General features: G+C 46.6%; 1 protein-coding gene across 6 annotated transcripts in view; it reads right to left on the minus strand.

Moving 5' to 3' along the window:
• Window positions 1-16,903, minus strand: part of mgaa (MAX dimerization protein MGA a) — a 55,298-nt gene that overhangs the window by 16,921 nt on the left and 21,474 nt on the right. For 4 of the 6 annotated variants that reach the window (XM_075448488.1, XM_075448489.1, XM_075448487.1 and 1 more), the window contains exons 13-20: window positions 16,532-16,890; window positions 11,478-12,074; window positions 7,754-8,057; window positions 7,317-7,610; window positions 3,626-4,365; window positions 3,037-3,156; window positions 2,855-2,966; window positions 26-123 (exon numbers count right to left, since the gene is read on the minus strand). In XM_075448488.1, coding sequence (XP_075304603.1) covers window positions 26-123; window positions 2,855-2,966; window positions 3,037-3,156; window positions 3,626-4,365; window positions 7,317-7,610; window positions 7,754-8,057; window positions 11,478-12,074; window positions 16,532-16,890 — 2,624 coding nt within the window. The remainder of the gene's footprint in view (window positions 1-25; window positions 124-2,854; window positions 2,967-3,036; window positions 3,157-3,625; window positions 4,366-7,316; window positions 7,611-7,753; window positions 8,058-11,477; window positions 12,075-16,531; window positions 16,891-16,903) is intronic. The other 2 variants (XM_075448490.1, XM_075448493.1) reach the window with 2 other exon arrangements.

Below are 16,903 nucleotides of genomic sequence, written 5' to 3' on the forward strand. Positions count from 1 at the left end.
ATGGTTAATAAACATGTTCTCTCACATTGGTGGGGGTCGTCCAGGTGGATTCTGTGTCTGTGACGTTCTCCTCATTAGATGAGACTTCGATAAACTTCTCCATCCCGTCTCCACTGGTCAGCTCTGCTGGCAGAGAGAGAAACAGTGAGCAGTGTCAGCAGCTCTGTGTGGAGCTGCAGCGTGTCCCGGAAATAAGTGTCTGAGGGAGAGGAGCTGCTGAGAGGGTCCAGTGCTTTCTTTGGTTGTGTACGGGCTGTTCTGTGCTTTGGTTGTGTACGGGCTGTTCAGTGCTTTGTTTGGTTGTGTACGGGCGGTTCAGTGCTTTGTTTGGTTGTGTACGGGCGGTTCAGTGCTTCGTTTGGTTGTGTACGGGCGGTTCAGTGCTTCGTTTGGTTGTGTACGGGCTGTTCAGTGCTTTGTTTGGTTGTGTACGGGCGGTTCAGTGCTTTGTTTGGTTGTGTACGGGCGGTTCAGTGCTTTGTTTGGTTGTGTACGGGCGGGGCGGTTCAGTGCTTCGTTTGGTTGTGTACGGGCGGTTCAGTGCTTCGTTTGGTTGTGTATGGGCGGGGCGGTTCAGTGCTTCGTTTGGTTGTGTACGGGCGGTTCAGTGCTTTGTTTGGTTGTGTACGGGCGGTTCAGTGCTTTGTTTGGTTGTGTACGGGCGGTTCAGTGCTTCGTTTGGTTGTGTACGGGCGGTTCAGTGCTTCGTTTGGTTGTGTACGGGCGGTTCAGTGCTTCGTTTGAATGAAGCGAGTACAGAAAATGGATGGATGGAGTTTATCGACGAACACTTCATTCAGGAGGATATAACGAGTCGTCGTGGATCACCATCCCCACAAGAAGGAAGCAGAGGCAGTGCAGGGAGAGACGGCCATAGTGGGGCTCTGAAACCTGGCCAGATGGAGCCTCCCATGCATGGGTTACATAAAGAACTGGTCTATCCCAATCAGCTTCGTCAAAACTACTGATGATACCACAGAAGTGGGGTGAATCTCAGGGGGCAACAAGGTGGAGCAGCTGACAGTGTGGTGCAGAGACAACAACCTGCTCCTGAACACTTCCAGAACAAAAGGAGCTGGTCATCACTTTCAGGAACAACACAAAACAGACCATAATCATTAATGGAGTCTGTGTGGAAAGGGTCCCGGACGTCTGTTTCCTGGGAGGACCTGACCTGGGGTGTGCCCACTGCACCAGCATGTGGTCTCACATTGGGTCTGAGGGTCTCAGTACCTAAAGGCAGTCAGGGTACCTCTGGCTCGCACCTTAAGATTAAGTTCAGATTTTATTGTCATGAACAGGGAATACATGAAATGTTCAAGGCTTTTAACCCATCCAGGTTGGCTCCTGTTGAACATGCACAGGGGCCAAACACTGGAGCGGTGGGCAGCCAATCACAGCGCCCGGGCAGCTTGGGGTTACGGTGCCTAGCTCAAGGGCACCGCAGCCGTGGAGAGGAGGTGGACTGACACCCCTCCAGCGGTCAGTTTGACCACTCTTTGAGTTGCAAAAGTGGGAATCGAACCACCAACCTTCCGGTTATTGGACGACCCACGGCAAAGAAATGCCTTCCCACACCATCACTGAGCCCCCCGCCAGACCGGTCCTGCTGGAGGATGCTGCAGGCAGCAGAACCTTCTCCACGCCGTCTCCAGACTGTCACATGTGCTCAGTGTGAACCTGCTCTCATCCCTGGAGAGCGCAAGCATGCCAATCTCCCTGCATGGTGTTGGGCTGTGAGCAGAAGCCCCACCTGTGGACGTCGGACCCTCATACCCCCCTCATGGAGTCTGTTTCTGACAGTTTGAGCAGAAACATGCATGTTAGTGGCAGCTGGAGGTCATTCTGCAGGCAGCGCTCCTCCTGTTCCTCCTTCCACAAAGGAGGAGGTAGCAGTCCTGCTGCTGGGTTGTTGCCCTCCTACGGCCCCCTCCACGTCTCCTGGTGTACTGGCCTGTCTCCTGGTGTACCGGCCCGTCTCCTGGGGTACCGGCCCGTCTCCTGGGGTACCAGCCTGTCTCCTGGGGTACCGGCCCGTCTCCTGGGGTACCGGCCCGTCTCCTGGGGTACCGGCCCGTCTCCTGGGGTACCGGCCCGTCTCCTGGGGTACCGGCCCGTCTCCTGGGGTACCGGCCTGTCTCCTGGTGTACCGGCCTGTCTCCTGGTGTACTGGCCTGTCTCCTGGTATCTCCTCCATGCTCTGGACACTGTGCTGAGAGACACAGCAAACCTTCCTGCCACAGCTCACATTGATGTGCCATCCTGGATGAGCTGCTCTACCTGAGCACCTTCTGTGGGTTGGAAACACCGCCTCATGCTACCTCTGGTGGTGAGAGCACTGACAAAATGCAAAAGGGACCAAAACATCAGGCAGAAAGGATGAGACCAGAGAAATGGTCTGTGGTCACCACCTGCAGAACCACTCCTTTATAGGGTGGTCTTGCTAACTGCCTTTTCACCTGTTGTCTGTTCCCTTTGCACAGCAGGTGTTTGATCCACAGTCAGTGCTGCTGCCTAACTGAACAGGTTGGTTTCACAGGACCTGGAGTTACACTGTGTTGTTTAGGTGTTCCCTTTATTTTTTGAGCAATGTATATTCATGAACATATGTGTGTGCGCATAGTACATGTAAATATGTATACACATCTGCAGAATTCTTTAAGACTCTACTCTTTTTATTTATCTATTTATTTTTTATTCGGTGCACAAGCTTATGTGGAGCAGCCACAATTCCGTTGGACCTCAGTGTGCAATGACCATAAAGTCTATTCTATTCTGTACATAACTTGAGTGTCCCAGCTGGTCTGTAACCGAGTCATGTCGCTGATGTCTGAGAAACCGTTTCTGTTCAGACCTGCTGACGGAGCGAGTACTGACAGGTATTCATCCCTCCTCCTCCTCAGCCTCCTGGTCTTCTTCTTCAGGGCCCTATGAGTCCACCTCAGCTCCTGGATCACCTTCACTGCCTGCAACATAACACAGCTGTTGTTGTCTGCACACCAATAAACACACTGACAGAGGTGTGTGTCAGCTGACCCTATTCAGGATGCTTATCTTGGACATCTTCTCTTCAGTGTGCACCACCTCCCTCAGAGCACTGAACTTCTGCTGCAGCTGCCCCCGACGATTCTTCTCATGCACGTTGTGAAGGTAGCGCTGCAACAACACAAACAGCTGTAAAACATCTGGGTTCAGAGCTGCTGGAAGTTTGGACGACATGTTGATCCCGATCCAGATGTTTATCTGAGTCCGTCTCTGTCACCACAGCAGAACAGTGGACAGTTCATTCATCAGGATTATCAGTAGTAATGGTTTTATTTTTTACTTTGGGATGTAAGAGGATCCCGGCTGCTGACTGATTCACTGTTAAGTCTGTAAAACAGGTAAAGTGGCTCAACCACATCAATCTATCAACAGTGAAAACCCCTTATTGTCCCAGATACCCGACGTCTCCCCCTGACAGCTACACAACACGCTCCCGAAGCTGTGCTGTCATTTAACAGCTAACTCTAGGGTTAAACACTTATGGAATCTGGAGCAAATCAATTCAACTGGAAATGATTTGGAACTTCAGCTTCTACTACGTAAGAAAGAAGAAGAGGATTCAGAAGAAGTCAGATCTTACTTTTTTTTTGGTAAACGGCGGCTTCTCTTCGCCCTCCGATTCTCTAAAGTCTGATGAGTTGTCTGTGTCGCTGCTCGACATCAGGTTCACCACTTCAGCCGTCTGGGTCTCTGTGGTAAGCCCCGTCTCATCGTCCACACAGATGATGTCTAGGTCCACCGGGTCCAGAGCCAGCTCCTGCTCATGGCTGAGCGCGTCAGCAGGGAGGTTGGATGCTGGGGGTATGAGTCCTCTGGGAATGGGAGTCTCCATGGGCACCAGGGAGGTGGGATAGATTTGTGGTGAAGCAGGTTTGTGTTGGACTCCCATTCCCTCAGTTCTCAGCGAAGCAGCATTTACTGTCGTGGTTTTGACCACCAGCTCAGACCCCTGATTCATGGAAGGTTGATTCATCTCGGTAGTGGACAGAGTGGGTTGCAGTGTGTAAGAGCAGACTGAGTCGGTGTTAGCAGGGGGGATTTTAAGGGTGTAGGTCCCCTTCTTAGCAAAGGAAAGACTTCCTTGGTGGAGGGGGACAGCAACATGGGGCACAGAGACTGAAGAAGAGGACGAGAGTACCGAGGATGACAACAAATACGTGGACACAGATGAGAATAAGGATGATGGTGAGGAGCCTGAAGATGGAGACGATGATGAGGTAGTTAGAGGTGGCTGCTGTCTGTTGACAACAGTGACAGTTGGTGTCTGAAAGCCTGAAGTACAGAGGACTGTGGGGGAGGAGGAGGGTGGGGAGGGGAGACCTGGGAAGGAGGCAGAGAGGGGAAGGAGTCAGGTGTTAGAAGAAAAAAAAAGACAAAACAATCAGTTTCACAGCTCGGGCTGTCACCACTATCAAGATAGACCACCACACAATGAACTGGTTGTTTCAGTTCATTAATGCCCCTCTTTTGGTCTACAGCTCATAACAGTTTAATAGTCCTCAGAAACCTTTTAAAGAGGAGGTGAAAGTGCTGTTGGATCCAAGCACATCATCACAGTTATTGACTGCAACTATTTATTTTTTTTGGCCGAGTCCCTCTCCAATTCCCAACGCTCCAATCGGATGTCGTCAAACCACAGAAGAAGATGGAAGCACGTTGACATGGACTCATTTAAGAAGCAGAGGTCAAACTTCAACAGCAAAAAACAAAGTGGAAATATTATTGGAAATCTGATATACTCTTAGTATAACCTGTGTTCATTTTTGTCAAAAGTTCTTGAAAAAATAGTTGCAGCTCAACTTTGTGATCATTTCCACAGAAATAATCTGTTTGAAGAGTTTCAGTCAGGATTCAGAGTGCATCATAGCACAGAAACAGCACTGCTGAAAGTTACCAATGATCTCCTCTTAGCCTCTGATAGCGGACTTGTGTCTGTGCTTGTCCTGTTGGATCTCAGTGCTGCATTTGATACGGTCGATCACAGCATTCTGTTACAGAGACTTGAACATGTTGTTGGGATTAAAACATGAGGACGCTGGGGCGGTCGGTGGCGTAGTGGGTTAAGCAGCCGCCCCATGTACAGAGGCTTCAGTCCTCGATGCAGCGGGCCCCGGTTCGAGTCCCGCACCGAGGGGCCCTTTGCTGCGTGTCTTCCCCCTCTCTCTGCCCCCTGCTTCCTGTCTCTCTCCAACTGTCCTATGATTAAAAGGCATAAAAAGCCCCAAAAAAATACTTTAAAAAAAACAAAACATGAGGACGCTACAGTAGAAGGAATACATGGCTCAACAGAGCTGGCTCTGCTTCCATTAGGTAACATTATTAGATAGCATGGCATAAATTTCCATTGCTATGCTGATGATACTCAGCTGTACTTATCTATAAAACCAGATGAACCCAATAGGTTGGTCAGACTACAAGCATGTCTTAAAGACATAAAGACCTGGATGACTCAGAACTGTCTGCTTCTAAATTCAGACAAACTCTTCATTGGCTCCCTGTTAAATTCAGAATAGAATTTAAGATTCTTCTCCTTACATATAAAGCTCTTAATGACCGAGCTCCATCATATCTTAAAGATCTCATTGTAAGATATTTTCCTAACAGAGCACTTCGTTCCCAAACTGCAGGTTTACTTGAGGTTCCCAGAGTTTCTAAAAGTAGAATGGGAGGCAGAGCCTTCAGTTATCAGGCCCCTCTATTGTGGAATAAGCTGCCAGTAAATGTCCGGGAAGCAGACACCCTTTCCACTTTTAAGACCAGGCTTAAAACTTTCCTTTCTGATAAAGCTTACAGTTAGGGATGGCAAAATTCCTATCTATCCGTCGAGGCGATGGAGACCGCAAGGGTTGTGATTGGTCGGCTAACAACATCATTTCCGGAATCACTTTTCCGGTTTAGCTCCTTCCTCTCAGAACAACAACACCGCCCTTTTTTGAAAGAGTTTACTGTGTGCCGTTCAACATTTGGTCAAAATTATTTGCATTTTAATATCAACAAGCTCCAACTCCAACAACAGTCTTTCTCACTCGGTCGCCATCGTTCACTGTGAGGAGTGGAACGGAGCCAGAAGGTGAACAATCAATCAACCACTTTCACCATAGACGTCGCGAGATTGGGTCGTTTAACTTAGCGCCGCCTACTGATCGGGAAGTGAACTGCCTTGCGTATCCGACAGCCCGACGGAGAACTTCGAAAGGTTTAAAGCCTCTGCGTGACCACGGAGTCGGTGTTTCCCTCTCTCAGCAGGTGTCCCTGGCCTGGTGTTATGCTGTTTGTTGTCCACTCTTTTCTGTCTTCTCAGCCCCCAGCTAGTCGAGGCGGATGGTCACCCTTCCTGGTTCTGATGGAGGTTTCTTCCAGTTAAAGGGAGTCGTTTCTCTCCACAGTCGCCTCAAACCCAGAAGTTTGTGATAACTGAATGTGTTGTGTTTTACTATGCTCTGAAAGATTGACACGCACCTGCACGCAAATGCAGGACCTCCTTTGGTAGGTCAGCCTTCTCGTCTGTAGCTATGACCCAGTGGAACACGTTACCAGCAGACATCATAACATGCACTGGCCTAAAAGAATTTGCTAAACGGACCAAAAAATGGCTCTCAAGAAATCAAACCTGTACACATGTATGAGGAGTGAGTGTGAGAGTGGCAGGCCCAAAGAGAGGGAAAGAGTGAGTGGCTGGACCAAAGAGAGTGAATGTTGTGTGTAAATGAGAGATGTTTTTTATTTTTAATTTATTATATTCATGTGGAACAAACTTTTATTGTGTATTAAATTAAATTATAGTGATTTATATGTGAAAATGTATGGTGAAATGGTCATGTGCTCATGTACCTTTTAGAACCAGTTTTTGTTACACCAACCTGCCCAGGGACTACAGGTGGAAATTAGCATTTCCTGCTATAACCTGGTACAAAGCATCTTTCCTCATGGTCAATGTTTATTGTACACTGTTCCTGTTCAAATAAAAACATACCATACTGCTCGAACCAGTCACAATGGCAGTACTATGTCTGAGGCTGAAGAGCAGCAAGTTTTTATTCCAATAAATAACCAGATCCCTTAAACTAATTCTACGTACAGTACCTTAAAATAGCAGATTCAGAGTCATACTGATCGTCCTAGTTAGCACCTAATCCTGCTGTATGTAAGTTTTGGATACGATCTTGACCACTTAGATTCAAATCATTAACTCTGCATCAACGATTCCTGCGGTTTAATATCCTCTTAGTCATCAGGTTTAAACCCATCCCCTCTCAGATCTGAACACTCACCTCTCTGAATGGGTGGCTTGGAATTCACAGGTCTCAGCTGGGTAATGGGAATTAGTTGGACCAATTTTCCATTTGGTTTACGATAATACTGCATGCCCGTCGCTGTCCGAACCAGCTGCAGGACCATCTTCTGACGAGTAGAGGGAGGGGCCAGGATTTGGGGGGGGTTGGGTGAAAGAGGATCTGTCTTATGAGGACCCGGGACCTGAAACAGCAACACCTGAGAGCCTTTATGAGGCGCAGAGCCCAGAGACAGATTCACAGGTTGACCCACAGAGCCGGTGGGCTGAGACTCTGGACACAAGAAACAAGGTATACTGAAACATCTAGCAATAGGAACATGGTTATTCAAACATTTATTAAAGTCACTCTTTATCATTTTATTGATAGAAAACACATTTCTATTCTACTGTAAGACTGTAAGCATGTTTGCTCACCTGTGGGTGAGGTGGTTGGGATGAGTGGAGTGACTGAGGGCTCTGGTCTAACTGGAGTTGTTGTAACGGTGGTGGTGACAGCAGCAGAGCTAGAGAGCACAGAGGAAGCTGAGGAGGTGGTCTGGGGGGTCCGTCCTGAACTCTGAGCAGGGTTGCAGGGTGATGAGAAGGACGGTGGAGAAGCTTCTTGCTGCCTGTTGGACCCCACCCGGCCAGTAAGATAAGCTGCCAGACGATTTGCAGGATGGAGCGCCCCCATCCTCCCCAACTGGATCTTTGCCAGAGGATAGAGCTTCCCATTGACCTATAGCGTGACAGAGAGGAAAGTCAGGGAGTTTATCAGTGCATTTGTGGAAGGTACGGTGAACTGTGTTCACAGACAATGATTTCTGTTGTTACCTGAGCCCACGCAGTGATTTCCAGGACAGAATGATGTCTGTTTTTAAATGTAGAGCTGCCTGAGGGCCTGAAGATCATGTCCCCTGCTCACAGAATTGTCTCCAGATTCTCTGAATCTTTTTTAAGATATTATGTTCTGTTGACAATACTCAAGTCCTTTCAATGTTACGTTGAAACATTTGTTCAGATCGTAAGACCTCTGCCCATCTTTACTTCCGAGAAACACTACTCTTTCACATATTGGTTGCTCCTTAGGCTATATGTGAAAAAAAAGATGTCCTTGTTAACCTGTCGCTGTTCCTCCTTGAATTTCACACAAGCTAACCAGCGATGGATCAGCCCCAGATTGCGTCAAGCCGGTGTTGGCAGGTGGCAGCAGGCAGTGATACGAAGGGAGAGAAAATAGCGCCAAGCGATTGTGAGGTCTGACTTTTTCCTGGAGAACGATTTTGTGATGCAAATGTATTACTCTTTTGAACGCATATTGTTTTGAGAAGCAAAACGCTTTATTTTTGTGGCCCCAGCCAACTAGCCGGACTACCTTCATCAACACCAAAACGAGGCTGGAACTCTGCTCACAGGACGCAGCAGGGGGTAAGAAAATGTTGATGCACGATATTGCTAGTATGGGATGTCATCACAGCCCTTTTACAGACAGCCGTTCCACTTCCTATTCGCCCCATTATAAAAAAATTTGGCTGCAGTTCAGTTGATTTTGTCTGGGGGCGCTGGCGAGCGAGTGCAGAATGACCATTGGCCATAGGGCTGGCGCTAATAACTCAAAAAATGTCCCCGCTAGCGGCTGAAACCTGAAAATAATACTGTGATTTCTGACAGAGGGATGTGGATTTATATCGAAAGTACAATAACCTGGGAGTTATAGCTTTCTGTTTTCTTACACATATTCCCACATATTCTCTGAAAAGCCTTCAGTTGATCCAAAATGCTGCAGCCAGAGTTTTGACGAGAACTAACAGCAGAGATCATATTTCTCCAGTTTTAGCTTCTCTTCATTGGCTCCCTGTTAAATTCAGAATAGAATTTAAGATTCTTCTCCTCACATATAAAGCTCTTAATGACCGAGCTCCATCATATCTTAAAGATCTCATTGTAAGATATTTTCCTAACAGAGCACTTCGTTCCCAAACTGCAGGTTTACTTGAGGTTCCCAGAGTTTCTAAAAGTAGAATGGGAGGCAGAGCCTTCAGTTATCAGGCCCCTCTATTGTGGAATAAGCTGCCAGTAAATGTCCGGGAAGCAGACACCCTTTCCACTTTTAAGACCAGGCTTAAAACTTTCCTTTTTGATAAAGCTTATAGTTAGGGATGGCTCAGGTGATCCTGAAACATCCCATAGTTAAGCTGCTATAGGCCTAGACTGCTGGGGGGCCTCATCTGACACACCTTTCCTCACTTTACTCTCTTTATGTATATGTGATATTATTGTGGTCATTAACTCGTGTTTCCCTGTTCCAACAGATATCCTTTGAATGGTGTTACAGTGCCGCCGTCGCGGTGGCCCCCTGCCCCCCTGCCCCCCTCCCCCCCCCTTTTTCTGTCTTCTCAAACCCCAGCTGGTCGAGGCGGATGGCCACCCTTCCTGAGTCTGGTTCTGCCAGAGGTTTCTTCCTGTTAAAAGGGAGTCGTTTCTCTCCACAGTCGCCTCAGGCACGCCGCTCAGGCCGGGAGATTGGACCGAAAAACAAAAAGTTTTCAGTGCAATCTGTTGGTTTTCTTAGCTAGGAAATTGTTTTTGAATTGGCTCTATATGAACGAATTGGATTATTTTATGAATTATGATTATTATTAATTAATTGAATTCCAATTGGCTTGAATTGGACTTACTATCTAAGTGCCTTGAGATGACATTTGTTGTATTTGGCGCTATATAAATAAAAATGAATTGAATTGAATTGAATTACAGGTCTGGCATTTGCGAGTCAGTCTCCGCTAGCATCTAGCTAACGGAATCTGAAGAACGCATGGCTGATTACGACCGGCTGCTTTACGGCACTCGTCCACTGTGCCAGAGTGCTAACCTGGTGCCGCTAACAACAACCAAAGCTAAACCAGAGGCTAGTGAGAGAGTATGTAAAAGGGCTGTGCTGAAACCTGTAACTATTTGAGCTAACACCTCTCTGCTAGCTCAGCGCTAGGACTGACCATGCCGTAAAGTGATGCCACATGCGTGACGTCACTCGGGATGCAATACTGACAATAAATGTGTATTTTAAACAAATCTAGTGAGTCTAAAAAAATCAAACCAAGTGCCGTTTGAAAGGATAATTTATCCTGCCTTTAGGAAAATTAAAATGAAAAAATATTAAAAATTCTATCAAAAGCAATGGCTGCATCTAAGGTGGATTTCATAGTACCACCATAGAGTTCGGCGTGCTCTGCACTGCTTCGTTGGCGCCCCTAGAGTGCAGTACCACCCGGAAATAGCCGCCAGTTTTCCCTCTCCTCATAATAGAGACTCTCTGATGTCATACAGCTTCATGTCAAAAGAGAGCGAACTGTCCCTTTAACACCTCACTGTCAGAAACAAAGTTAAGATTACAAGAGCATGACTATAGCCGCTTTCGGACAGAGTAGTTAAAAGAACGCAGTTATCAGAAGTGTCCTACTCGAATTTGGTTCTGATAACTGCCCTTCCCCAGCAGAACTGTTTCAGTCTGCATTCGCACATGAGTCGGGACCAGGTCGGGACTGATGCGCCGCGCGCAGCCATCTGCGTCAGTGACGTGTTACGTTAGCCGTTTAGCGCCACTTTCAACAACAAAACAAAACAAAACAAAACCCGGTAAAAGTAAGGAGAGAAGAAAAAACACCACAAAGAAGCTAATATGGAGAGTGGGGAGGCCACCGTGTTCATGGTCTGCATGATGGTAATATTAATCATGGACGATCACATCGGGCGTCTAATATCGAGGCTGGAAGAGCTCACAGAGAGAGTCAGGAGATACTTTTTCATTTCATGAAGGAAGAAAGGAGAGCAGAGCGCTGCAGACAAATGAGACCAGTGTAAGTTTAACTTATTAAACACCCGCCGGTTCTGTCTGTGTGGTATGATGAAACATTTCAGCCGTGATAGCATGACATGGGGCGTAGCTACCGACCACCAAACACCTCCGTCAGATGCGTTCTATAGAACCATGAAAAGACCCAGCTGAGGAGGAGCTAAATGGTTATAGGAACTGAGGGAGATAGCCCCGAGTTCCTGTATGTCCGAACACGGGAGAAAACGGCCCCGCGGATTAAAAGGTTATTAGAACTGCCAATGGTTCCTACAGTCCGAAAGCGGCTAACATGAGATAGGACCTTACCTGAATCATGTGGTCAGTTCCTCCCGGCTGTTTCCTATCCGCTGAGAGAAAACCAGCAGGAGAGACTCCCGTCAAAAAAGGTAGAGCAATGCTGCCCTTTCTTTTCTTCAAAGATTTCATCTCTTCTCCACTTCCGTTTTGCCCATAATCCACCTGGTAACCTGTGCATGCTTCTTCCTCCTGTTCAATGTCACCTTCCTCCACCTCCTTCTGCCAGTCCTCTAGAGACTCTGCCTCCTTTATCACCTCCTTCTGCCAGTCCTCTGGAGACTCTGCCTCCTTTATCACCTCCTTCTGCCAGTCCTCTAGAGACTCTGCCTCCTTTATCACCTCCTTCTGCCAGTCCTCTGGAGACTCTGCCTCCTTTATCACCTCCTTCTGCCAGTCCTCTGGAGACTCTGCCTCCTTTATCACCTCCTTCTGCCAGTCCTCTGGAGACTCTGCCTCCTTTATCACCTCCTTCTGCCAGTCCTCTGGAGACTCTGCCTCCTTTATCATATCCTTCTGCCAGTCCCCCAGAGATGCTACCATCTCCACCTCCTTCAGTCTGTCCTGAGGAGGCTCCTCCTCTACTGTCGCCTGTCTCAGGTGGTCCTGCTGAAAAATAGAGCATGTGTTAGGTGAACAAACCTGCATTGCATCAGTTTCACAGCTTGTTGAAATTAACAAAAAAAATTCAAATCTTTTCAAATGTTATCCTTTCCCTCCGAGCAGACAGCTTCAATCCAACCACCATGGCAAGAAAAATGGGAAAATTTGTGCAGGTTTTCTTTGTTTTTGCCAACTGGACCAACATAGCTGGTCACAGTAATGATGAAAAACTTTTTTTTCTAATTTAAAAATCAGCTGCTTCATTGTTTCTGCCAGTAAACTAATAACCTTTGAGGGTTTGTTCTTTTGAACTACAATTATGATGCTTGCTCAGAGCTATGGCCGCTAACATGAGCAGGTGCTCTAAAATATGAGTCAACCCACTGAACTCTGCAACAGAAAATGGAATCTCATTCGCAGACAGTGTCCACATCAACCTAGGAAACCAAACTGCAGACACCACAGCTTCAACTTTCCTGGAAGCTCTGATTTATCTATTCTATCCAGTCCCTCAGCAATATCTTTCCCAAACTGCACTGCCTGCTCTCCATCATTCATGTCTGCCTGGTACCACCTGCCTAAACTCTTTACTGCCTTTTCCCTAATTATTGAAATTTTCTTCATCTATTACAAACTTTCTATCACTTAATTTCCCTCTACTTATTGAGATACTTCTAGACTTAGGTTTGATTTTCATACCAGCCCACTTTAGATGTTTATTAAGTCTCTCAAGTATTCTCTTCATACTTGGCACTGTTGTAGTCACCAACATCATATCATCCATGTATGCCCTAATTGGTGTAAGGCGCATGCCATCCTGACGTCTCTCTCCACCTACAACCCACTTGGAAGCTCTAATAATTATCTCCATCGCCATTGTAATTGCTAATGGGGAAATTGTACACCCTGCCATAATGCCTATTTCTAACCTCTGCCAACCTGTTGTGAAACCTGCTGTACTTACGCACAGTCTAATATCTTGGAAATATGCTCTTACTAAGTTAACAACTACTACAGGCACTCTAAAATACTCAAACGCTTTCCAAATAAGGCTATGTGGCACTGAACCAAATGCATTTGCCAGATCCAGAAATATAACATGCAAGTCTTTTTTCTCAATCTTGGCTGTCTGAATCTGATGCCAAATCATGCTAGTGTGCTCTAAACACCCTGCGAAACCTGGTATTCCTGCCTTCTGCACAGTAGTATCTATTAAGCTATTCTTTTCTAAATAACTAGCTAATCTCTGTGCAACTAAACTAAAGAAAATCTTCCCCTCTACATTTAGGAGAGAGATCAACCGGAACTGACTCAGGTCCGAGGACTCTTTCTTTGGAATAAGAACGCCTCCTGCCCTACGCCATGCTCTAGGAATAACCTGTTTCTCCCAAACTATTCTTAATTGCCTCCACAAAAACTTTAGGATATCAGGTGCACTTTTATAAACCCGGTAGGGGACTCCATTTGGCCCTGGGGCCGACGAAGCCTTTGCACGCCTGACTACCTCCTCAACCTCCTTCCACCTAGGTGGTCTAACATCCATCTTATGAGCTATCTCTCCTAATGGTGGCATGTCAGGTGGAAGGCCTCCCACTCTATGCTGCTCAAGATCTGAAAATGTATTTCTTAGATACTCTTCCACCTCTGACTTTGTTGCCTTAAGCTGCCCTCCCTTTTCCTGGTTAAACAACCCTTTAATAAACTTGAACGGGTCCCTGTAAAACGCAGTCCTTACATATTCTTTCTTCTTTCTCTTTTTCCTAAGATATTCAGCCCTTCTGAGTATTGCTAGCCTACTTCTCAATTCTTCCTGCAAAACATTAATTCCCTTTCTTCTTCTGTAGCTCTTTTCCACTGCTTTCTAAAATTTCTTCTTTCCTTAACCAATTTCTCCATCTCTTTTTGCCGTCTAGACTTAACTAAATGTACTCTTTCAACCCTCTTTCTATCTTGCACCCCAAATCTTTCAACACCATAGGAGTAAATTATATCTCCCATCTTCTCTAGCCTATCGCTTGCATTTCCTCCTAACCTACCTAATATTATTGACAAATCTTTATTGACTGCCTCCCATTCTTCGCTGCTATTTGCCCCAGGCCACTTAACTCTTGCTTTCTGCTCCATATTTCTCTCTCTAACTGGCCTATTCACCTCAGTATCAGCTGCATCCCTTCTTAGAACCTCCTCCTCCCCCTCCGTAGCTGTGTTATTGATATCCTTCAGACTATGGGTTCCTTCCTGCCGCTGGACTTCATCTGACTTACTCAATTAACTTCTTAAAAAGTACTGATCGATGGGGTGGTCGGTGGTGTAGTGGGTTAAGCAGGCGCCCCATATATAGAGGCTACAGTCCTCGCTGCAGCTGGCCCCGGTTCGAGTCCCACACTGGACGGCCCTTTGCTGCATGTCTTCCCCCTCTCTCTGCTCCCTACTTCCTGTCTTTCTCTAACTGTCCTGTCCATTAAAGGCATAAAAAGCCCCAAAAAATGTTTAAAAAAAATCAAAAATCAAAATAAAAAAGTACTGATCGATGCGGCCACACTGCCCTTCTTTTACCACACATCTCTTTCTTCCTTGATGCATTTTAAGGCCTCTAACTGACATTAATTTCTGCCAGGCACAAGGACAAACCTGGAGCTTATTTCCCTCTAGCCGACCACTTTTATTTTCTCCAGCTATGCTCTCTTTGATCTGAGAACTATTCTGGCCAGTTCTAGCCTGAGAGAATAGGTCCGTGCCCAATGTTCCCTCTAAGCTGCGCGCCTGCGCAACCGCGCACTGCTCGCACATTCTCAGCGCACAAGAAAATCTATGCAGCGCATAAAATAAAATTCACCATAAACGTATTTATTAATATCTAATACTAGACCTAACCTAATCTAATTAATTAGACCAATAATGTGTTTTTCTGCACCATTTTTCAATATAACGCAGTGAGTGACAGGTGTTCAGCCAATGATACGATACGGTTTACTTACGCCAGGGCTACCCAAATCTGGTCCTCGAGGGCCGACGTCCTGCAGGTTTTGGATGTTTCCCTGCTCCATCACACCTGATTCAGATCGATGCTTCATCAGCTGGTTTAACAACCTTTTGAAGAGCTCCATTTCATCTGAATCAGCTGTGTTGAAGCAGGGAAACATCTGAAACCTGCAGGACGTCGGCCCTCGAGGACCGGATTTGGGTAGCCCTGACTTACGCTATGCAGCCAATAATAGCATTGGTAGTGCTTGCATATGTGCCCTGCCCATACGCGCCGTGCAGGTTAGCTAGCTAACAACAGTGCGGCGGAGTTAGGAGTTAAGAGACGCCCCTTATCATGGCGAAACCAACGGGCAGCGCCAGCGACACATCCACTCACCAAGCCAAAGTAAAAAAAGAAATGTGGTTATTTTAGGATGGAATGGCTGTCTGAGTATGTGCAAACAGAAGAACAAGCGGTGAAACTGGGTGAAATTTTTTCTTTTTCGAGTGAAAACGGTCTACTCTGCAAAACATGCAGGCTGCATGCATGACTCTCACATATAACATACTACACATCTCATGAACAACAAGATTTTTCTCTTTTTCATTTTAAGTGGGCCAAATCGCTTATATTAAAAGTAAACTAATGAAAATTGCTGTTGTGATTTGATTCTTTTAATAAGCCATGTAACTTGCTATGATCCAAGGTTTTGAACAGGTGTGATACTGGTGTGTGGCCACAGCGTGCACATCTGATGTTGCTCACAGTGGTCCTCAGTGTGCTCAGGGAACTTGTGTGTTTGCCCAGACACATGAAAAATTAAGGGCCGTGTATACTCTCGCAGCAGTGTGTCGCAGTGAGCTTGTCGCAGACATGACGCAGTTATTTTTGATTTATGCCCAATTTTGAAGCGCTGTCTGCGCTATGTTAAATCCACGCCACAACGCAAGAGGGACAATCACGAACAAGCTAGGATTGTGGGTGTGGTGGGTGGCGTGTTTCTCTTCCGGTTACGGAGGTCATTCAACAACAATGGCGACTGGACGAATGCGCACTTTGATTGACATGCAGCTGATCGATCTAGAAATAGAAGAAATATTGCTACTACTGGAGCTGGCAGAGAGGCGAAAGAATCGGCACGGTTAGCGTCACCATTAGCTGGTTAGCAAACCGGAAATACGCATAGTGTAGAGCGGATGTAGAGTTGACCAATCAGAGGCCTCCTTTCTCTCCTCCCTGCGACGATGTCTGCGGCACTGTCTGCGGTGAGTTACAATTTTGGGGAGGTGCACCAGAGTGTCTGCGTTGGGGGGGGGGGGGCATGTCTGCGTTAACTGCGACACATACGCAGACGACCTGGTTTTCGACCATAAACCGCCCTTTAGAGGGAACATTGTCCGTGCCCCTATCCTTCACTGAGTCACATCTAGAAACTAAGAAAAAAATTTAAATCTAAATAGTCACTATGTGATCAAACAGTACTTCAGTTCCTACCCACCTGTCTTTGTTGTGCTGCTGCTTTGATAGCTCTCCGTTTTCTTGTAAGCTTCACTGTTTTTGGATTTTCCCTCTTAAGTTTGGATGTGGAGATGCGAACCCTATACTGGATACACCGGTCAGCACCACTCCCCTCCACAGTCTGATCAATGGGGCTGATGAGATACTTCCTGATCGAGAATGGCTGGTCCAATTTGTCCTGAGCCATTGCCTCACACAGTTTCTTCAGTACAAAGCTTTGGTCGGTGTCACTTGCCCACTTACAGTCGGCCACAATGAAGAGACGCTTTGATGGCTTAGGTGTTGGCTCTTCTGGAGGACTTGGAGGAAGTTTGGAGGGGAGTGGCTGAACTGCTTCATCTACCAAGAAACA

The sequence above is a fragment of the Odontesthes bonariensis genome, chromosome 17 (genome assembly GCF_027942865.1).
Source record: "Odontesthes bonariensis isolate fOdoBon6 chromosome 17, fOdoBon6.hap1, whole genome shotgun sequence".
Taxonomy (NCBI): domain Eukaryota; kingdom Metazoa; phylum Chordata; class Actinopteri; order Atheriniformes; family Atherinopsidae; genus Odontesthes; species Odontesthes bonariensis.